This window comes from Schistocerca cancellata, chromosome 2, assembly GCF_023864275.1.
Source record: "Schistocerca cancellata isolate TAMUIC-IGC-003103 chromosome 2, iqSchCanc2.1, whole genome shotgun sequence".
Taxonomy (NCBI): Eukaryota; Metazoa; Arthropoda; class Insecta; order Orthoptera; family Acrididae; genus Schistocerca; species Schistocerca cancellata.
This window is the reverse complement of record NC_064627.1, coordinates 395,495,406-395,519,888: the sequence shown is the minus strand read 5'-3', so window position 1 is coordinate 395,519,888 and position 24,483 is coordinate 395,495,406. Positions and strand designations below refer to the sequence as shown.

Genomic DNA, 24,483 nt, shown 5'->3' with positions numbered 1-24,483 from the left:
ACTCGAACTCGCGAGGTACTGGCAGAAGTAAAGCTGTGAGTACTGGGCGTGAGTCGTGCTTCTGTAGCTCAGTTGGTAGAGCAGTTGCCCGCGAAAGGCAAAGGTCCCGAGTTCGAGTCTCGGTCGGGCACACAGTTTTAATCTGCCAGGAAGTTTCATATCAGTGCACACACTGCTGCAGAGTGAAAATCTCATTCTGGAAACATCCCCCAGACTGTGGCTAAGCCATGTCTCCGCAATATCCTTTCTTTCAGGAGTGCTAGTTCTGCAAGGTTCGCAGGAGAGCTTCTGTAAAGTTTGGAAGGTAGGAGACGAGGTACTGGCAGAAGTAAAGCTGTGAGTACCGGGCGTGAGCCGTGCTTCGGTAGCTCAGTTGGAAGAGCACTTGCCCGCGAAAGGCAAAGGTCCCGAGTTCGAGTCTCGGTCGGTCACACAGTTTTAATGTGCCAGGAAGTTTCAGACAGTGTTTGTTGGTAATGAGGATCACCCTGTGGCTAAACATGCCTTGGTGCACGGCCAGCACATCTTGGCACAGTGTTACACCGTCCGGGTTATCTGGATACTTCCCACTAACACCAACTTGTCAGAACTCCGGAGATGGGAACTTGCCCTTCAGCATATGCTCTCTTCTCGCTATCCGCCAGGCCTCAATCTCCGCTAATTTCTAATTTCAGTTTGCCGCCGCTCATACCTCACCTGTCTTTCAACATCATCTTTGCCTCTGTACTTCTGCCTCAACTGACATCTCTGCCCAAACTCTTTGCCTTTACAAATGTCGGCTTGTGTCTGTGTATATGCGGGTAGATATGTGTGTGTGTGTGCGCGAGTGTATACCTGTCCTTTTTTCCTTTTTTCCCCCTAAGGTAAGTCTTTCAGCTCCCGGGATTGGAAAGACTCCTTACCCTCTCCCTTAAAACCCACATCCTTTCGTCTTTCCCTCTCCTTCCCTGTTTCCTGACGAAGCAACCGTTTGTTGCGAAAGCTAGAATTTTGTGTGTATGTTCGTGTTTGTTTGTGTGTCTATCAACCTGCCAGTGCTTTTGTTTGGTAAGTCTCATCATCTTTCTTTATATATATATATATATATATATATATATATATATATATATATATATATATATATATATATACACACAGACTGGTGTCTGTATATGTGTGGATGGATATGTGTGTGTGTGCGCGAGTGTATACCCGTCCCTTTTTTCCCCCTAAGGTAAGTCTTCCGCTCCTGGGACTGGAATGACTCCTTACCCTCTCCCTTAAAACCCACATCCCTTCGTCTTTCCCTCTCCTTCCCTCTTTCCTGATGAGGCAACAGTTTGTTGCGAAAGCTTGAATTTTGTGTGTATGTTTGTGTGTCTGTCGACCTGCCAGCACTTTCATTTGGTAAGTCACATCATCTTTGTTTTTAGGTATATTTTTCCTACGTGGAATGTTTCCTTCTATTATATATATATATATATATATATATATATATATTTTTTACGGTTGCTTCGTCAGGAAAGAGGGAAGGAGAGGGAAAGACGAAAGGATGTGGGTTTTAAGGGAGAGGGTAAGGAGTCATTCCAATCCCGGGAGCGGAAAGACTTACCTTAGGGGGAAAAAAGGACAGGTATTCACTCACGCACACACACACACATATCCATCCGCACATACACAGACACAAGCAGACATTATATATATATATATATATATATATATAATAGAGGGAAACGTTCCACGTGGGAAAAATATATTTAAAAAGAAAGATGATGAGACTTACCAAACAAAAGCGCTGGCAGGTCGATAGACACACAGACAAACACAAACATACACACAAAATCTAGCTTTCGCAACCAATGGTTGCCTCGTCAGGAAAGAGGGAAGGAGAGGGAAAGACAAAAGGATTTGGGTTTTAAGGGAGAGGGTAAGGAGTCATTCCAATCCCGGGAGCGGAAAGACTTACCTTAGGGGGAAAAAAGGAGGGAAAAAAGGACAGGTATACACTCGCACACACACACATATCCATCCTCATATACACAGACACAAGCAGACATTTTTCAACAGAAGGAGGAAATAAGATGACAGAAAAGACTACGAAATGTAACAGTGACAATAACAATAACAAACGTGATTGTTGGGTTCAAATTAATGATATGAATATAATAGAGGGAAACGTTCCACGTGGGAAAAATATATTTAAAAAGAAAGATGATGAGACTTACCAAACAAAAGCGCTGGCAGGTCGATAGACACACAGACAAACACAAACATACACACAAAATCTAGCTTTCGCAACCAATGGTTGCCTCGTCAGGAAAGAGGGAAGGAGAGGGAAAGACAAAAGGATTTGGGTTTTAAGGGAGAGGGTAAGGAGTCATTCCAATCCCGGGAGCGGAAAGACTTACCTTAGGGGGAAAAAAGGAGGGAAAAAAGGACAGGTATACACTCGCACACACACACATATCCATCCTCATATACACAGACACAAGCAGACATTTTTCAACAGAAGGAGGAAATAAGATGACAGAAAAGACTACGAAATGTAACAGTGACAATAACAATAACAAACGTGATTGTTGGGTTCAAATTAATGATATGAATATAATAGAGGGAAACGTTCCACGTGGGAAAAATATATTTAAAAAGAAAGATGATGAGACTTACCAAACAAAAGCGCTGGCAGGTCGATAGACACACAGACAAACACAAACATACACACAAAATCTAGCTTTCGCAACCAATGGTTGCCTCGTCAGGAAAGAGGGAAGGAGAGGGAAAGACAAAAGGATTTGGGTTTTAAGGGAGAGGGTAAGGAGTCATTCCAATCCCGGGAGCGGAAAGACTTACCTTAGGGGGAAAAAAGGAGGGAAAAAAGGACAGGTATACACTCGCACACACAGGACAGGTATACACTCGCACACACACACATATCCATCCTCATATACACAGACATTTGTCTGCTTGTGTCTGTGTATATGAGGATGGATATGTGTGTGTGTGCGAGTGTATACCTGTCCTTTTTTCCCTCCTTTTTTCCCCCTAAGGTAAGTCTTTCCGCTCCCGGGATTGGAATGACTCCTTACCCTCTCCCTTAAAACCCAAATCCTTTTGTCTTTCCCTCTCCTTCCCTCTTTCCTGACGAGGCAACCATTGGTTGCGAAAGCTAGATTTTGTGTGTATGTTTGTGTTTGTCTGTGTGTCTATCGACCTGCCAGCGCTTTTGTTTGGTAAGTCTCATCATCTTTCTTTTTAAATATATATATATATATATATATATATATATATATATATATATTTTGAAGGTAAGTCTTTCCGCTCCCGGGACTGGAATGACTCCTTACCCTCTCCCTTAAAACCCACATCCTTTCGTCTTTCCCTCTCCTTCCCTCTTTCCTGATGAGGCAACAGTTTGTTGCGAAAGCTTGAATTTTGTGTGTATTTTTGTGTTTTTCTGTGTGTCTATCAACCTGCCAGCGCTTTTGTTTGGTAAGTCTCATCATCTTTCTTATATATATATATATATATATATATATATATATATATATATATATATATATACCTCCATTATGACAGCTGCCACCCATTCCACATCAAACGGTCCCTTCCCTTCAGCCTAAGTCTTCGTGGCAAACAAATCTGCTCCAGCCCGGAATCCTTGAACCATTACACCAACAACCTGAAAACAGCTTTTGCATCCCGTAACTACCCTCCCGACCTGGTACAGAAGCAAATAACCAGAGCCACTTCCTCATCTCCTCAAATCCGGAACCTTCCACAGAAGAACCCCAAAAGTGCCCCACTTGTGACAGGATACTTTCCGGGACTGGATCAGATTCTGAATGTGGCTCTCCAGCAGGGATACGACTTCCTCAAATCCTGCCCTGAAATGAGATCCATCCTTCATGAAATCCTCCCCACTCCACCAAGAGTGTCTTTCCGCCGTCCACCTAACCTTCGTAACCTCTTAGTTCATCCCTATGAAATCCCCAAACCACCTTCCCTACCCTCTGGCTCCTACCCCTGTAACCGCCCCCGGTGTAAAACCTGTCCCATGCACCCTCCCACCACCACCTATTCCAGTCCTGTAACCCGGAAGGTGTACACGATCAAAGGCAGAGCCACGTGTGAAAGCACCCACGTGATTTACCAACTGACCTGCCTACACTGTGAAGCGTTCTATGTGGGAATGACCAGCAACAAACTGTCCATTCGCATGAGTGGACACAGGCAGACAGTGTTTGTTGGTAATGAGGATCACCCTGTGGCTAAACATGCCTTGGTGCACGGCCAGCGCATCTTGGCACAGTGTTACACCGTCCGGGTTATCTGGATACTTCCCACTAACACCAACTTGTCAGAACTCCGGAGATGGGAACTTGCCCTTCAGCATATCCTCTCTTCTCGCTATCCGCCAGGCCTCAATCTCCGCTAATTTCTAATTTCAATTTGCCGCCGCTCATACCTCACCTGTCTTTCAACATCATCTTTGCCTTTGTACTTCTGCCCCGACTGACATCTCTGCCCAAACTCTTTGCCTTTACAAATGTCTGCTTGTGTCTGTGTATATGCGGATGGATATGTGTGTGTGTGCGCGAGTGTATACCTGTCCTTTTTTCCCCCTAAGGTAAGTCTTTCCACTCCCGGGGTTGGAATGACTCCTTACTCTCTCCCTTAAAACCCAAATCCTTTTGTCTTTCCCTCTCCTTCCCTCTTTCCTGACGAGGCAACCGTTGGTTGCGAAAGCTAGAATTTTGTGTGTATGTTTGTGTTTGTTTGTGTGTCTATCGATCTGCCAGCGCTTTTGTTTGGTAAGTCTCATCATCTTTCTTTTTAGATATATTTTTCCCATGTGGAATGTTTCCCTCTATTATATTCATATATATACTAGGACTAGTTTCAGTGAAGCCGGTCACCATCATCAAATGTAACTAGTGTGAAGTAAGTCTGCTGTTAATTATGGGAACCTGAAAAGTAACATCTAACCACAACACCTTTGTCATAGGAAATGATATTGTGAATTTACTGTATTAAATGAAATCTCATTATGAAGTAATGCCAAAGAAGCAACATCATTGCAATTGTCTGCTGTGAAGAACATTAATATCTTAATGTCATATTTGTTGGATTAGAATCAGCATTGTCCAACTACTTGCATAACGATCCTGACAAGCAAAAATCTCCACATCTGCAAAATACAACGAACATCACTATTAATCTAACTGTAAAATGTCAATAAAGTAACAAAAAATGTTGTTATAATCTCACCTCAATGTCTTAAAAATAAGAATGCATGCTTGTAATCTTGAGCACAGCACTCAATAGCACTGTGTCCAAGAAACAACTGTTTGCTTGGATGACACATATACAGCTGTCGTTACCATATGACTGACAAACACATTGATGCTGCCTCTTTGCCGATGCTGGGTACGGGTGACATTTAGGAACAAGGATAGAGATGAACAATATTGTCAATGATTAGAGCAATAATAATGGTAGCTTATAAACCACCTAAGAACATTGTAAATGTAAGTTACATGAATTTGAGTCAAACTAAATTTTGAAAACAAATATTTAGGGTGTATAATATTCAGAGAATAAAAACAAACACAACAGTATATCATTCATACAAAGGACTCATAGATGACTAAATATGGTACAGCAAACATAGAAAAAACAACAAGTTTTGTGACCAGATGTGGAAGGTCTGGATTAGGAAATGTAGCCCTAGGTCTAGGTTATACATTAGATCATTTATGCAAAAAATATGCAGATGACAATAAATGGGATAATATACACTGAAGAACAATAAGCCGTAAATACCTTAGATCATATTGGATCATTATACAAGGTAAATGTAAATGACATTGTACAGTCTCACATATGCTGAAAGACACACAACCTTTGCGTATCACAAGATGTGATTCTGTTATGTAATTGGACAGACAAAAAACCCATCCACTAAGTGGCAGCAGAACACGCACATAAAAGACTGCTGTGATCGGCAAGCCCTTGGGACTTTTCCTACGAAAAAGGTGTCTGGTTAGATGTTACTTATATTTCAGGTATTCATAATTAATAGCAAACTTATAACATTTTATAATGTTGACTGAGCTTCATCGAAACTAGTCATGTAAACATTCTGAAATTTACTGGGACTATGGCTTGACTACTGTACTGAAGTCAAATAAATTTGAAAAAACTTACATTTAGTCGCGCTCCTTAAGACAGTCATGTCTAACTACAAAATTTTTTCAATTATTGGTCATAGGATTTTTGTTCATGGGGTGTACAGCACAGCTGCAAATGACAACCTTAACAGAATCTTACCAGTAGCATCAAAGTTCATGTCCAGACGCTTGTGAACCACATATGAACTGAAATCGAGTAAAGCAAAGCAAACACAGAAATGGTGAACTTCAATGCCCAATGTTCCTTTACTAAGGAAGTTATCTGTGTATTGTCCCAGTGTATTTCTTGCACCACTACAAGAAGAACGAAAAAGATATCAGTGTGAGAGGAGTCGAGAACAATCAATACTGATAAAATTAAAATAGGCTTCAGGGCTCAGTGGGATTCCTGCCAGATTGTTAAAAATTCAATTATGGAAAAATGAAAATTGAAACTTCCTGGCAGATTAAAGCTAAGCACTGGACCACGTCTCAAACACAGAACCTTGCCTTTTGCAGGTAATGCTCTTAATGACTGAGCTATCTGGGCATGACTCCCAACGTACACTTATAGCCGCACTTTTACTTTTTGAACTCTCCGCTGAAGAGTGAAAGATTCATTCATTATTATAATCATTAGTGCTACAAATTGTGTTCCACCGGAACTGAAACCTAGTGACACACATTTTAGCTCTTGGGAAAATGGCTGTGCCTGATGTCAGCGGAGGTAGGTACAAAAATATAGGAATGTGTTCACTGTCAGCAGTTCAAAGTATACAGTGTATAACAATGCTCCTTGGGGAAAATGTCAGCATGGAATGAGAAGTAATACCTTACGCACTCTGTGTGTATGCTTGGGGCCTCAGCCTTGTGGGACAGGCTGTTCTGGCAGTCACTGTACAAATGAGATGCAGCCAAATGCGGATTGTCGTACAGATTGGAACAAATGATGCCTGTTGTTTGTATTCCAAGATCTTACTTGAATCATGTCAGAGATTGGCAGAAAGGTTTGAGTAGACCAACCTTGCTCACAGAGTTTCAATGAAGCTCACAATCTACAGCACTGGTTCTAGAACTGATTGGGGTCCTCTAGTTATGAGCCAAGTAGAGGGCTGGAAACAGAGACTTGAAAGGTTCTGTAATGAGTTAGGCTGTGACTTCTTGGAATTTTTTGTCTCTATATAGATTGTTCTGTTATTTTATTTATGCTCTTGTCTTTGAATTTAACAAAACAAATACATACAATATCTCAAAATACAGTCTTGTATGTTAATGCTTTGTTCTGCCTATCCCTTCAATTATAGCACTCCCTAAATGTATCGGGTGTACTACACATCAGACACTGCTACTCAGGTACAGCTGTCTGTGTGTGGAGGCAACTTTCCATTCATTACAGAAAATGATAGCTGTAGGAGACCCCAAAGTATCAATGTAGTGCCAAAGAAATGCCTCCCATGGGCGAGAGTATTAAAATTCTAGTGGTCAACTGCTGAATCATTCACAACCAAATGTCACAGTTTGAAGTACTCCTAAATGTGACAGAGCTCATACAACACTAGGCACAGAACACTGGCTAAAAACTGAAATTGACAGTAGTGATATTTTTTGGGTAAATCAAAGGGTATATTGAAGGGATATGCTACTGCAAAGTGGAGGTAGAGTATCCACCAAGATAAATTGATGCTGCATACGTAGTTCAGGCAACCCCCAATGTCAAGGGTGGGCATAAATTTGTAATTGGACTGCTCTATTTCTCCCACCCCCTGATGTAACTGAACTCTTTAGAGAAAACCCCAGTTCGCTAGTATGTACGTTCCCAAATCATAAAAATAGTTCAAGAGCCCACTCATGAAAATAAATTAGATCTACTGGCAACAAATAGATTGACATCTTTTTGGGTGCCTGTATTGAAACTGGTATCGGTGACGTTGTGGCAGAGTAACAACAATGATTACTAAAACATTGACGCAAGTAGAAAGGGTAGCTAAAACAAGTAAGAAGATAGACATATTTAGCAAGTTACATAAAGAGGCAGTCATGTCGCATTTCAAAGAGGAGCTCAAAACTTTTACTTCTGGGCAGGAGACTGTAGAGGAACTACAGCTCCATTTAAAAGAATAGTTGATCATGCAGTGGGCAGATATGTACCTAGTACACAATTCATGAATGGTGAAATCCTCTAACAGCCACAGTAAAAACAGAGACTTGTGCATAATAAGTGTAAAACGAAGTACAGAGCTGGAGACAAGAGATAAGCTAATGAAATATATGTAGCTTTCAAATGGGCAGTGTAAACCCATCAATGACTGCTGCAATACAGGATATACCATTTACCTCATGACCACACGTACAAGCCACAGCAGATGGCGGGCAACGAGTGCTCCGTTGCCCAGTGAATCAGGTGCGGTGTCATCCATCTATGACTGTGCTACCAAATTTAAACTATATGCAAGTACATTTTGCACTCATGCAAGGAGACGCTGGAACTGTATGCCATTGTTTCCCAAGAATTTATGGTATTTACTCAAGAAGTTATTCATCAAACAATGTAATTCTCTTTAAGAAATCGAATTAACTGACTCACAGGTATTAACCTTGAGTACCTGTAATGTGTAGAGATCTGTTGCATACCCTTTATCATTTACTGCTCCTCACAAATAGAAATTGCAAGGGGTTAAATCAGGACTTCAAACGAGCCACGTAATGTTGCTAACAACTCTGTCATGGAAAACATCATGACTTGTGTGGGAAGAATCCTTGGCTGTATGAGCTCTTGCCAAATCCTGTTGAAAAAAATATGAAGCTTTGTTCTTTTTCACTCAATGTATTAAAAAAAAGTTGCAAAATGTTTTGCACATTTGTTTCACTGTTAACTGTGTCATAAAAATATATTGAACCTATTATTCTGTCACCACTCACTGTGCACCACTCCTATTCTGTGATCATGAAGGGATTCCTCATGACGCAGAATAGTCCATCAGTACTTAAAAGTCAACAGTTTTTGTAATTAACATACTCTTGTAAGTGAAACCAAGCTTTGTGTGAAAACATAATGATGTAAGGATCCATTTCACTGCCATGCACTTGTTGTAAAACCCATTCGCAAAACCTAACCGTGTGTGCAGGATCAACAGGTTTAAGTTCTTGCACTACTGTTATTTTTTATGGCCTCAGCCTAAGTAACTTAGCACCTCTTTGTGCAGTCGTGCAAGAAAATTGTGTTTGCAGTGAAATATGTCTAAGAGACTTTTTAGGCAAATTTCCAGGTGGTATGCAATGACATCAAGATGAGGTTATGTGAGCACGGTATGTTATCATTAATGCTTCTTGTCATGGACACTTGCCATTTCACAAAATTTCATTACTCATTAGTATTCTGCCTCATGACTTTGAATTTAAATGCCTGGAAACTTCTGTTCAAACAATCTCCTCCAGACAATACAGGCAGACTCTGTGCGCACTTACAAATTAAATCATAAATAAACACTCATTGCGGGATGGAATAATTCAGTTTTGCCACTGCTTCTTTCACAGACTTCTCGGTTGCACTCATGATGTTTGTTTCATTGTTTGAATGACATTGGCCGAAATGGTGCACAGGGAGACATAGGACACATTTGACCAGCTGTGTGGCTCTGATGGCTAGCAAACATGACCCCTTGTGTGCCATCATCAGATGTAGGGAACACCTTATAGAATTTTACCAGGCCCTGGTTTAAGGCAAATTTTTTGAAAAGGAATTACAAATGAGTGGTTCTGTACAAATAGAATAGTGGTGGATTTTCAGTCAGTAAAATTGATTTTCATTTTGATAAAACAAAAGTTTTAAAAATCTCCAGACAATTGTTTTCAATTCAATGGGACATTCACTTGATGTGATGTGGTTATGGTTTTAAAGTGCTAAATGGTGAGGTCATCAGCACTCCTGCATGAAATAAATAGAGATAGGGGTGAAGATAACTTGTTAAAAGAAACAAATATACGAGAGCACATCAATAAGTAAAGATTTTTTTTCTGGTCTACAGGTTGACAGTACTGTCTCAAAAATGACAGGCCTTAATCTCACTGTTGTTACTGTGCATTAGCTGTGTTAGTCCAAATCATTTCTGTAATCACCAAGGAAGATATGGGGCAGATAATTTTTCTGTGCTCTCAAGTGACTAAATCAGAGGAAATCTTCACAGAAGGCAACTGCAGTACAATGATAATTGGCTTAGTGAACAAAAAGAGTTCTGGATGGATAAATTGCTTTAATCCTTTCACTAATACTGACACGCTTGATGCAATGCATGCTGAGTGCTGTGTCGTTACTGTCTAAGCCATCTGTCTGTGCTGGGATTCTTTCATCCATGATCACATCCTGCCTGTTGAATTACTTGCGCCAGTCTCCAGCCCTGTGATGAATGTTTTGGACATAGCTTGTGTGGCAAACACTTTAGAACCTGTATATTTACTCCCTCCAATTTGTCTGTGCTCTTTGAACATGCTAGCACAATAAATCATTCACAAATGATTCACAAGTGAAAGGACATGCTTAATGAAACACACTTTTGATGTATCAGAATATGTTTCGAATACTTAAATAAAATTAATCGTTTTAAGGCAAAAGTCAAGGACAAATATCAATGTCTCTGAATACAAAATCTATCCTTTAAATTTGAATAATTTTATAACACTGTAAAGAGATGAATCTGTACAAGTTTTTATTAACTGACAGATTTTTTTTTAATAACTTTGTATTTACTGCAAGTATGGAACGTTTGTTGCTGCAAATGAAGAAATCATGTCCAGCTATTGCCAGCACACTACTTCATCTGAAGAGACATTTAAAAACTTGGAACCTTTAAGGCATTGAATTCTTTTTACAATATGCAGTATGTATTTTAAATCCTTTTATATGCCTCAAGAGAACTTTGATGGTCAAAATCATGATACCCGAATGTAACTGTCTACATCAGACGGTAATAATTTTAGCCTATTGTAGGCGGATAAATGAATACAATTTTTGTTTTACTGGCGCAGTGTATGCTGTGTAATTACCTCATGTACAAAACAGATATAGAATCATCTGAAGCAACAAATCTGTTTGTTAGCACACTACTTCATTTTGAGGATGCTCAGAAGTGAGGAAACTTTTCAATCCTCTTTTACATCCTTGGGCAAGTTTAGCAGCAAAATAATCATCAGTGTACTCGAATATAATTGTTTCCATCGCACTGGAATAATTTCATAACACTGTAAAGCAGGGTCAGTCATGTCTTGCCAAACTGCATGATTGCCAGCCATTTCTTCAAATTGGGGAACAAATAGTAGTCCGAGGGAGCCAAGTCTCGAGAATAGGGGGATGTGAAACGAGTTGGAATCATATTTCCATTAATTTTTTGACCACAACTGCTGAGGTGTGTGCTGGTGCATTGTCGTGATGGAAAAGTATTTTTTTGCAGTCCAATCGCCGGCGTTTTTCTTGCATCTCGGTTTTCAAACGGTCCAATAACGATGAATAATATGCACCTGTAATAGTTTGACCCTTTTCCAGATAGTTGATGAGGATTATCCTTTGCGAATCCCAAAAGGCAGTCGCCATAAACTTTCCGGCCGAAGGAATAGTCTTCACCTTTTTTGCTGCAGATTCTCCCTTGGTAACCCATTGTTTAAATTGTTCTTTGGTGTCAGGAGTATAGTAATATATCCGTGTTGCATCCACAGTGACAAAATGACGCTTATAGTCCAGCGGATTCTTCCTCAACAGCTGCAAACCATCCCTGCAACACTTCACACAATTCTGTTTTTGGTCAAGCGTGAGCAATCGCGGAACCCATCTTGCGGATAGCTTTCTCATGTCCAAGTGTTCATGCAAAATATTATGTACCAGTTCATTCGAGATGCCCACAGCACTAGCAATCTCACAGACCTTAACTCTTCTGTCATCCATCACTATATCATGGATTTTATCAATGGTTTCTGGAGTCGTAACCTCCACAGGGCATCCGGAATATTCAGCATCACTTGTGCCCATACAGCCATTCCGAAAATTTTGAAACCACTTATAAACTGTCCTAATCGAAGGTGCAAAGTCACCCTAATGTTTATCAAGTTTCTCTTTAGTCTCTTGAGAATTACTAATCTGAGATTCTATTGGAGACTCATCACTGCCACTGACCTCGGGGAATTCACACTCACTGTGCTCTGGGTATCTCCAGGATCTCTATCTGTGAAACCGTGACAATGTGACATTTTCTCTTGTAGAAAAGAAAAAATGCATATCCGATACTGACAAAACACGCAAAGTGAAGACAAAATCTGAAATGAAGAACCACAGCTGCAGCTACAGACACATGTTTGAACTTTCGAGCTGAAACTCTGAAAAGCTCTGAAAGAACGATGCGGAAATGCAGCTCTACATATCAATATGCCTAGAGCATGCATGTACACTAAAACTCGTCTGCAGCAGTGAGAGGGCCGGCAGAATAGGATGTGTAAACATATCAATAGCACTTCAGGAAATCCCAGAGGCATAGCTTAAACCCGTCCGCAGCACCTGGGGCATGATAGAATATGACAAGTTAACTCATCCATAGCAGTCAAAGGCTTAAATGTGGACATACATCTGTCGGCAATAAAAAGCATTTGGGTAGCCCATCCATTTCAAAAATTGACAGGAAAATCTAGACAGCTGAGGGAATGACTTGTGATGATACTTGTTCCAGAAATAACAATACTGCACCACAGTTCCTCATCTGCAATTATCCATGAACCCCTCCACAATTGGACAGTTTATGCTTGTTGGGTACCATGTCAACCAACAGACTGACACAAACAAGAACAGGAACATTTGGAAATATAAAAATCATGTTTAAGGCATTCTGAAGAGGAATTAGAATTTCTCAGTTGCACAGTAAAAATTGATGAGAAGTGGCGGAGTGTAGTGTGCAAACGTTTAATTTTGCCTATAGCAAAATAGCTCAAAGTCCAGACTTATGCAAGAAAATTGCTGATAATGCTATTTTGTGATCTGAAACATCCACTGATGATTCATCACATTCCTAAAGGTCGAACAGTGAACAGCAACAGCTACTGTGAGATCTGTACTCCAAAATCAAAACAAAGAGGAGAGGGAAGGTTCCAAAGGGTGTGATCCTGCTTCATGATAATGCCTGCTCTTACATGGCTGGTGGAACAATCCGGTGCAACCAATATTTCAGTTCTGAGCTGCTGGAGCACCTACTGTGCAGTCCTGACTTAACTCCAAGCAGTTTTCACATACTCTGTCAAATGAAGGAGCACCTTAGTGAATCACAATTTTTGTTGGATGAAGACGAAGAGGATGCAATGCAAGCGGGACATTGCACAATGCCATAAAGATTTTTCCAGGTTGGAATTACAAAATTTTTCATGAGATAGACTAACTGCATAGAGATACAGGGACATCTGTAGAGAAATGATGTCACTTGCAATGTTGTTTTCTGAATAAAAGTTTCTTTTTTAAAAAACTGTCTTTTCTATTTGATTTGTCCTTATAAATGACACATGCAGAGGAATAAGAAAATGGAGAGAAAAGAGAAAGAATTTTTTAAATAAGTACGGAGTCTGTCAAATCAGTCGAGTTTTATAAATATATAGTGAGTATGAAATTTAATCATGACTGCAGTAACTAAATGTCTCCATGGTCTAGTACTGAGCACAGATTGTAACAGGTACAGAAGCCCAGATATTGTATGATGGATGACATCAGAAGATTATTATTTTCTTATGTATCTGCAAGAAGTAAGTATTTTTGGCTGTGCTATACTGATTTAAGGTAAGAGCCTTAGTCAATTCACTTTTGAGCAGAGTACAATCAAACTGTAAGTATTTTCCACACTTGTCATTCACCTGTTATGCCAGGTGCTGGGTTCAGATGACAGACAAGCTTGTCTCTTGGAGTAAGAACTTTAGTAATCAAACCTTGTACTGGACAGCTTTAAAATGCATTGTAAGCATATATACACAGCCAGTGCAGAAAAACGGGCACAGATATTTGAAAGTTCCTGGACAAAAATGATCAATTTTTAGTGTCCTATTTGTTAATTCATCTTCAAGAATACAACACTCAAATGAATATTAGCTTAATGATAGTGGCTGATGTTACCAGTATCTTGCCGAGTATAGCAGAGACTTGTAGTCATTGTTGTTCTTTGTTAGTCCACCGTAGATCATCATAGCAATCAACATTTTAAAGAAGTTAGGATCTTGTAATAAAATAAACACCTATAGTTCAAATATATTTATAATCACCATTATCATAAATGTAAACATCTTGACTCCATGGTTTGTTTGTTAATCACTATGACTAGTTATGGACCCACTGGTGGAAGTTCTTTACAGTGGGTAATTTACTAAGGGAAGAGTAACACTTTGGCAGCAGTTGACCATGTGTACATATTGCACCAACAGGTAGAACTCCAAGAGGACATTAAACTGACCTGCAATAGCAAGCAGCATTTTTGTTTGGTTTCTAGTTACCATTCCATGTTTTTACTGTTTAGAGTGTTCTGAAGTTGAGTCCATCTCCTGAAGGTATGATTCAATACGAAAAAAGTGGCACTAAACACAAACAGTAAGATCTTCACCTAACACAAATTGCATGTATGACTTATTAAGCTTCGGGGGGAAAAACACATGTACATTATGGATGAAATAACAAGCCATGAATAGGGTAGAATACAACAATGAGATGGATAAAATGGCTACTAGTCACGAGCATGGTTTCCGGATTCAACACAAATCTTTCAGATGGTGCCATGTCATGAAAGAAAAAAACAGCATGATGTAGCTTTTGCATGTGTGTTAAACTATAGTTATTGTCAGACTAGCTTAGTGCCTGCTGCTTTGCTCACATAGACTGTATGGTCTGCATAGATTTTTTTGTTTTCCTTTATTTGGATTTTTGTGTTGTTCACAAACTGCAAGACCTAAGCTTTTCACACTGATTGAGGCTGCAGAAGCAGGGTCTTTCCTGAATGTACTTCTGACCAAAAAGTGTTTCCGATAGCTGGAGTCTAAAGTTTTTGTTAATCATATCTTTTGTGTTCTTGTGGTGATATTGCCACAGAAACTACCATCCCATAACACATTTCCTTATACCTAGCCGAGAAGTGAAACGCAAAATTTCGAAGATTTAGCTTTTAAAACTATTTTTTCTATAACAAAATATTTCCTTAAAAATTTTTGGCCTCCCCCCACCCCCTTAGGGATTGCATTTCCAAAAATAGTGAAATGTGTATTTTTTTTAAATTTCTAACAGAGAATCCAAATACAAATTTTCATATACACTCCTGGAAATTTAAATAAGAACACCGTGAATTCATTGTCCCAGGAAGGGGAAACTTTATTGACACATTCCTGGGGTCAGATACATCACATGATCACACTGACAGAACCACAGGCACATAGACACAGGCAACAGAGCATGCACAATGTCGGCACTAGTACAGTGTATATCCACCTTTCGCAGCAATGCAGGCTGCTTTTCTCCCATGGAGACTATCGTAGAGATGCTGGATGTAGTCCTGTGGAACGGCTTGCCATGCCATTTCCACCTGGCGCCTCAGTTGGACCAGCGTTCGTGCTGGACGTGCAGACCGCGTGAGACGACGCTTCATCCAGTCCCAAACATGCTCAATGGGGGACAGATCCGGAGATCTTGCTGGCCAGGGTAGTTGACTTACACCTTCTAGAGCACGTTGGGTGGCACGGGATACATGCGGACGTGCATTGTCCTGTTGGAACAGCAAGTTCCCTTGCCGGTCTAGGAATGGTAGAACAATGGGTTCGATGACGGTTTGGATGTACCGTGCACTATTCAGTGTCCCCTCGACGATCACCAGTGGTGTACGGCCAGTGTAGGAGATCGCTCCCCACACCATGATGCCGGGTGTTGGCCCTGTGTGCCTCGGTCGTATGCAGTCCTGATTGTGGCGCTCACCTGCACGGCGCCAAACACGCATACGACCATCATTGGCACCAAGGCAGAAGCGGCTCTCATCGCTGAAGTCGACACGTCTCCATTCGTCCCTCCATTCACGCCTGTCGCGACACCACTGGAGGCGGGCTGCACGATGTTGGGGCGTGAGCGGAAGACGGCCTAACGGTGTGCGGGACCGTAGCCCAGCTTCATGGAGACGGTTGGAATGGTCCTCGCCGATACCCCAGGAGCAACAGTGTGCCTAATTTGCTGGGAAGTGGCGGTGGGGTCCCCTACGGCACTGCGTAGGATCCTAAGGTCTTGGCGTGCATCCGTGCGTCGCTGCGGTCCGGTCCCAGGTCGACGGGCACGTGAACCTTCCGCCGACCACTGGTGACAACATCGATGTACTGTGGAGACCTCACGCCCCACGTGTTGAGCAATTCGGCAGTACGTCCACCCGGCCTCCCGCATGCCCACTATACGCCCTCGCTCAAAGTCCTTCAACAGCACATACGGTTCACGTCCACGTGTCGCGGCATGCTACCAGTGTTAAAGACTGCGATGGAGCTCCGTATGCCACGGCAAACTGGCTGACACTGACGGCGGCGGTGCACAAATGCTGCGCAGCTAGCGCCATCCGACGGCCAACACCGCGGTTCCTGGTGTGTCCGCTGTGTCGTGCGTGTGATCATTGCTTGTACAGCCCTCTCGCAGTGTCCGGAGCAAGTATGGTGGGTCTGACACACCGGTGTCAATGTGTTCTTTTTTCCATTTCCAGGAGTGTATTTAGTGCTGAAAATGGTTTCACAATGAAATAATGTCATAAAACTTTTCATCCCCTATTTCATTCTCTTAGACATTAAAAAAAACACTGAAACATGTATTTTTTAATTTCTAACTGAGAAGTCAAATTCTGTTTTCATAGATGTGGGTTTAAAAATTTTTCCGTAGTTCTTTAATAATGATTTATTTTCAAAAAAAAATTTCACCCCTTATTTTATGATCTTAGTGGCTGAATTTCAAAAAATGCTGAAACACATACAATTTTATTTCTGACTAAGAAACCAAATAACAATTTTCATAGATGCAGCTTCAAAATTGCATTTGTCCCCTGTTTCGCCCACTTAGGGATGGAGTACTGAAAAATTCCTTCTTAAATGATGCCTACAGTAAAAGATCAACACTTTCGTAAATTTCAAGTTTCTATCCTTAGTTGTTTGGGCTGGGTGGTGATGAGTCAGTGCGTAGGTCAAGCAGTCAGGACATTGCCTTTTATATATAGGGATGATATATAATGTCAAAACATTCACTTAACTATGACAGCAACAACAACCACCACTACTACTAATTCTGCTGCTGCAGCAGCAACAATAACAACAATATTAAAAGTTTTAGTACTACTTGAATACATTAGTGAAAATTAATGAAGGGTTATTTTTGTAAAGTGTATCTGTGGCAAACCCTGGTCTAGGTTATCGATTCTTGCGAGAATATATGTGTACGCTACATAAAAGTTCTGAAATATACTACATTTATTATCTGAAACAAATACTAACAAAGAGATAGAGGGGCTGGCCAGTACTTACCTCATCTCAGTACAGCCGATAGATACACATAAAACAGAACCGAAAATTTACGTTCCTAGCTTTCGGAACAAATGTTCCTTCATCAGGGAGGAGAGAGGGGAAAGAAAGGGAAGAAGGGAAAGGAGATTCAGTTACTCACAACCCAGGTTATGAAGCAACAGGGAAAGGAAAATAGGGAGGGTAGCAAGGATGGAGGCATGGTTGTCAGAGGGAAGCCAAAGATATTCTACTGTAAGTACTGTGCCAGCTTCAAACCAAAGAGGATGCATACAGAAGTAAAGAGGTATATAGTATAAAGATAAACACAACTATGTAGGATGAAAGATGCGTGAATGGCTAAAGAGGAAAGGGAAAGAGGAGAAGACTGAAGAGTAAATGGGAGTGAGGTTGTTTAACGTAGGTTCCGTCCAGGGGGATGACGGGATGAAAGGATGTGTTGGAGTGCAAGTTCCCATCTCCGCAGTTCAGAGGGACTGGTGTTGGGTGGGAGAAGCCAAACGGCACATACGGTGTAGCAGGTTCCTAGGTCCCTAGAATTATGCTGGAGGGCATGCTCCGCTACTGGGTATTGAGCATCTCCTAGGCGGACAGTTCGTCTGTGTCCGTTCATGCGCTCAACCAGTTTAGTTGTTGTCATGCCGATGTAAAAGGCTGTGCAGTGCAGGCATGTCAGTTGATAAATGACATGCGTAGTTTGACACGTGGCCCTGCCTTGAATTGTGTATGTTTTACCAGTAGCGGGGCTGGAGTAGGTGGTTGTGGGGGGGATGCATGGGGCAGGTTTTACAGCGGGGTCAGTTACAGGGATAGGAACCGCTGGGTAGAGAAGGTAGTCTGGGAATATTGTAGGGTTTAACAAGGATGATACGGAGGTTAGGGGGGCGACGAAAGGCAACTCTGGGTGGTGTGGGGAGAATTTTGTCAAGGGATGATCTCATTTCAGGGGTTGACTTGAGAAAGTCATATCCCTGGCGGAGTAATTTGTTGATGTTTTCGAGGACAGGATAATATTAGGTGACAAGGGGGATGCTTCTGTGTGGTCTGGGGGTAGGAACATTGTTGTTGGACGGGGAGGAATGTATTGCTCGGGAAATCTGTTTGTGGACAAGGTCTGCAGGATAGTTGCGGGAGAGGAAAGCACTGGTCAGGTTATTGGTGTAATTGTTGAGGGATTCGTCACTGGAGCAGATACGTTTGCCACGAATACCTAGGCTGTAGGGAAGGGAGCGTTTGATGTGGAAAGGATGGCAGCTATCAAAGTGAAGGTACTGTTGTTTGTTTGTGGGTTTGATATGGACAGAGGTGTGGATGTGAGCTTCAACAAGATGAAGGTCAACATCCAGGAAGGTGGCTTGGGTTTTGGAGAAGGACCAGGTGAAATTCAGATTCGAGGAGGGGTTGAGGTTATGGAGAAAATTAAGGAGTGTTTCTTCACCATGAGTCCAGACCACAAAGATGTCATCTATAAACCTATACCAGGCCAGGGGAAGCAGCTGTTGGGTCTTCAGGAAAACCTCCTCCATGCGACCCATGAAGAGGTTGGCATAGGACGGAGCCATCCTGGTTCCCATGGCCGTTCCCCTGATTTGTTTGTAGGTCTGGCCTTCAAAAGTGAAGTAATTATGGGTGAGGATGAAGTTGGTAAGTGTGATAAGGAATGAGGTTTTTGGAAGATCTTCGGGTGGGCGTTGGGAGAGGTAGTGCTCAAGGGCAGAGAGACCATGGGTATGTGGGATGTTTGTGTAAAGGGATGTAGCATCTATGGTGACAAGAAAGGTTTCAGGTGGGAGAGGAGTGGGAATGGATTTGAGGCGTTCTATGAAGTCGTTTGTGTCTTTGATGTAGGATGGGAGTCTGCGGGTGATACGTTGGAGGTGCTGGTCTACCCAAGTTGAGATACGTTTGGTTGGGGCTTTGCTCTATTGTCATCCTCCCGGCGGATAAAGGCTCCACAACTGTCGTACTTGACCGTGTGGAGTATGTGGCAGAAGGACTGCGTCAACTCTCCGACACCTCAACCTACAAACCTGTTACCCAGGATCCCATTTCCTCCATCCAGACTGAGCTGCAAAAAATCCTAAAAATCCAAGGTCCCTCACAAGGCCTCACAACGGTTTCCATAGACTTACTCACTCCACCTGAGCCACGTACCCCTACCTTCTACCTATTACCCAAAATCCACAAAGAGAACCATCCTGGCCATCCCATTGTAGCAGGCTTCAAAGCCCCAACCGAACGTATCTCAGCTCTGGTAGACCAGCACCTCCAACGTATCACCCGCAGACTCCCATCCTACATCAAAGACACAAACGACTTCCTAGAACGCCTCAAATCCATTCCCACTCCTCTCCCACCTGAAACCTTTCTTGTCACCATAGATGCTACATCCTTTTACACAAACATCCCACATACCCATGGTCTCTCTGCCCTTGAGCACTACCTCTCCCAACACCCACCCGAAGATCTTCCAAAAACCTCGTTCCTTATCACACTTACCAACTTCATCCTCACCCATAATTACTTCACTTTTGAAGGCCAGACCTACAAACAAATCAGGGGAACGGCCATGGGAACCAGGATGGCTCCGTCCTATGCCAACCTCTTCATGGGTCGCATGGAGGAGGCTTTCCTGAAGACCCAACAGCTGCTTCCTCTGGCCTGGTATAGGTTTATAGATGACATCTTTGTGGTCTGGACTCATGGTGAAGAAACACTCCTTAATTTCCTCCATAACCTCAACCCCTTTTCGAATCTTTATTTCACCTGGTCCTTCTCCAAAACCCAAGCCACCTTCCTGGATGTTGACCTTCATCTTGTTGAAGCTCACATCCACACTTCTGTCCATATCAAACCCACAAACAAACAACAGTACCTTCACTTTGATAGCTGCCATCCTTTCCACATCAAACGCTCCCTTCCCTACAGCCTAGGTATTCGTGGCAAACGTATCTGCTCCAGTGACGAATCCCTCCACAATTACACCAATAACCTGACCAGTGCTTTCCTCTCCCGCAACTATCCTGCAGACCTTGTCCACAAACAGATTTCCCGAGCAATACATTCCTCCCCGTCCAACAACAATGTTCCTACCCCCAGACCACTCAGAAGCATCCCCCTTGTCACCCAATATTATCCTGGCCTCGAAAACATCAACAAATTACTCCGCCAGGGATATGACTTTCTCAAGTCAACCCCTGAAATGAGATCATCCCTTGACAAAATTCTCCCCACACCACCCAGAGTTGCCTTTCGTCGCCCCCCTAACCTCCGTATCATCCTTGTTAAACCCTACAATATTCCCAGACTACCTTCTCTACCCAGCGGTTCCTACCCCTGTAACCGACTCCGCTGCAAAACCTGCCCCATGCATCCCCCCCACAACCACCTACTCCAGCCCCGCTACTGGTAAAACATACACAATTCAAGGCAGGGCCACGTGTCAAACTACACATGTCATTTATCAACTGACATGCCTGCACTGCACAGCCTTTTACATCGGCATGACAACAACTAAACTGGCTGAGCGCATGAACGGACACAGACGAACTGTCCGCCTAGGAGATGCCCAATACCCAGTAGCGGAGCATGCCCTCCAGCATAATTTTAGGGACCTAGGAACCTGCTACACCGTATGTGCCATTTGGCTTCTCCCACCCAACACCAGTCCCCCTGAACTGCGGAGATGGGAACTTGCACTCCAACACATCCTTTCATCCTGCCATCCCCCTGGACTGAACCTACGTTAAACAACCTCACCCTCATTCACTCTTCAGTCTTCTCCTCTTTCCCTTTCCTCTTTAGCCATTCACGCATCTTTTCATTCTACATAGTTGTGTTTATACTATATACCTCTTTACTTCTGTATGCATCCTCTTTGGTTTGAAGCTGGCACAGTACTTATAGTAGAATATCTTTGGCTTCCCTCTGACAACCATGCCTCCATCCTTGCTACCCTCCCTATTTTCCTTTCCCTGTTGCTTCATAACCTGGGTTGTGAGTAACTGAATCTCCTTTCCCTTCTTCCCTTTCTTTCCCCTCTCTCCTCCCCGATGAAGGAAAATTTGTTCCGAAAGCTAGGAACGTAAATTTTTGGTTCTGTTTTATGTGTATCTATCGGCTGTACTGAGCTGAGGTAAGTACTGGCCACCCCTCTATCTCTTTGTTAGTATTTGTTTCACATCTTTATATGAGATTTTCCATTAATCATTTACATTTATTATCTTTATGTTAACCCCACCGTTTCTGGAAGACAGTGGCACCCATGAAGGTCCCCCCCCCCCCCCCGCCCCCCCACCTGGAAATTTGTTCTGGTCATAACTCATTATATCACCATAATGTAATGAGTTAATTACTATTATCCTACTTGAAATGCAGTAAAAAGTTTTCACATTCAAACAGCCACAAGATGTATAACTGTAACACCCTATGGAAAAAAAAGAAAAAATCAAATGATGTGATACAACCATTTCAGTGAGAACTTTTTAGAGAGGAGACAAATGCACTCCCATAGCCACTTTTCTACTTACAATCAATAATTTTTATCACCTTTTTCTAAGACATACACATAGTATTATTTTCCTGAATGTGAAACAGTTTATTTAAAAATTAGATACTTACACTTAGGACCACACAACTGTTGCAGGTTAAAATTTAACATGGCTGCCAAGCGGTCAACCAGCTCTGGCCTTAAGAATGGCTCCTTGATGGCAACTGTCAAATAATGGAACATATCCACTGTCTCTTTGGCCAAAGTCAAGTAAGACCTGTGAAACATTACATATATATGCAAACTACAGGCAAAGTTTACTGCTGACAGAAATGGAAATTTTCATTACCATAAGGAAACCAGTTACTGAGTTAATGTGCCAATGTCCCATTTTGAGATGTGTGCACAACAACTGTACTAAAATGATGCATTTTGAGAGATCTTTATAACTGAAAATGCATATATTCATAAAATGCAAGTACAAATATGAAGACTACCAAATATGGCATGTTAGCTTCGCAAATACTTAAATCAATACGGGGGCTCTTCAGTTTGCTTCTGTCAATCACAACACAGGACATGGGACGAGAAACAGCACTATTTCACGCATGAAGACACAAATACTGCGGACTGAACACACATAAAATTCATCAAAGTTCAGATTTTTTTTTTAAAGAGGAAAAAAGAAAGAAAACATCCAGCATGGGTAAAATATGAATGATAAATGTTTTAAATTAATATACAATCTATAGCACAAAGCAAAGCTATGCCTTAACATGGTTAGGGATGTAAAGGCACTGGGATCTCCAACATTTTTGCACCAAAAATGGTACACACAGGCATGGAAATGTAGCTTCCAGTCATGCCTTCAACACTGTAAGAAGAAACTATTCCATCACAGTTTCCCCAGGCAGGAAAAATTTATCTCCCTCAACATAAAACTTAATGTAATAATTCTTTCGTGTAAAAAGCTCTGTGGAACATGTGCTCAGTTAATTAACACACATAATCATTGGTCCTTCTGCCAAATTGTGCGGTTATTTTTTATCATATTATTTCCAATTCTGTGAGTGAATAGCACGATCTATCATATCCATGAAGTTTGCTCAATGGCTGCCTCTTAAGTGCTGAAAACCTCCAATAACTACGGTGTCATATGATTTCCAGTAGTTGACAATATTCTTATCAAGATGGCCTTATTCCATGCTTACACTGGCAGGAATAAGACTTTCACAGATCATCACTGAATTCCAATGAACAGCCACTGTCCAGTGATTTTACAACCTCTGACACGTTTCCTTTCCCCAAATTTTGCCTTGTCTATTTCAACAATGATTCCTTGTCTCTCAAGCTGTTGTGAATTGATAATCACCCACTCAATACATACTTCACCAGAGAAGGAAGGCCATTTAGTCACTATATGCTCAGAGAAGCCAAAATTTGAGAGAAGTGTGTCTGTCTCTGAATTACTTGTGGAAATCCACATAGCACGAAGTCAGATATTTTTTTGACCATCATGTACGAGTTCTGAACCAAGTAGCAGTAACAGAAAAAAATAAACTTATGCTGTTTACTTTGTTCAACACATTTAGCTTTTAATATTTGGTACAATGATGTGAGAAGAATTGTAGTCGTATTTCCTTTAGCGCAGTGTCACAGAAGTGAAGGCATGGGACCTTGTAGAATAATGAGCTGTGATTAATTATAATTCATAATAGTCTTGCAATCTGTACAAGTATTGAATCATCCTGTGATTCACATATTCCATGCAGTGACTGGCTGACAGAAGCAAACCAAGCAGCTGCCATGTCGATGTAAGCGTTTGCGAAACTAACACGGCATACTCAGTGATTTTTTGTATTTATTCTTGTGTATTACAAAAATATGCATTTTCGGTGACTGAAGATCTCTCCGGAACACGTAATTTGTAGTATGGCTTGCTGTGCTAAAGTGGCACGTTAACACTGTACCGAAAACCATACACTAAACATGGAACAACAATAACCAATAACAAAAAATGACTGTTAAAAGAACTGTACATTAGAAAAATGTGGAACAACAAACACAAAAAATATTCCAAATAAAACTGAATTAAAATTTAGGTTGCTTTTCCAAAATTTAGAAAACCTAAAAAACCTAAAAATGTTCGCATTTAAACTTTCTGTTCTTTTACAGATAAGAACTTAAATACAATTCATTTACAACTGAATACAGAAGAGTTATTCATATTTAGGAAGAAATATTAGTGTTAACATGTAATGTTTTACTAAGAGTCAGACAATTTTTCTATGCAGATAAGAAATTTTACTGTTATTC

General features: G+C 41.5%; 1 protein-coding gene across 1 annotated transcript in view; it reads right to left on the bottom strand.

Moving 5' to 3' along the window:
- LOC126161816 (ubiquitin conjugation factor E4 B) overlaps positions 1-24,483 on the bottom strand; it is a 288,976-nt gene that overhangs the window by 57,899 nt on the left and 206,594 nt on the right. Inside the window, exon 18 of the mRNA XM_049917917.1 lies at positions 22,299-22,444. Coding sequence (XP_049773874.1) covers positions 22,299-22,444 — 146 coding nt within the window. The remainder of the gene's footprint in view (positions 1-22,298; positions 22,445-24,483) is intronic.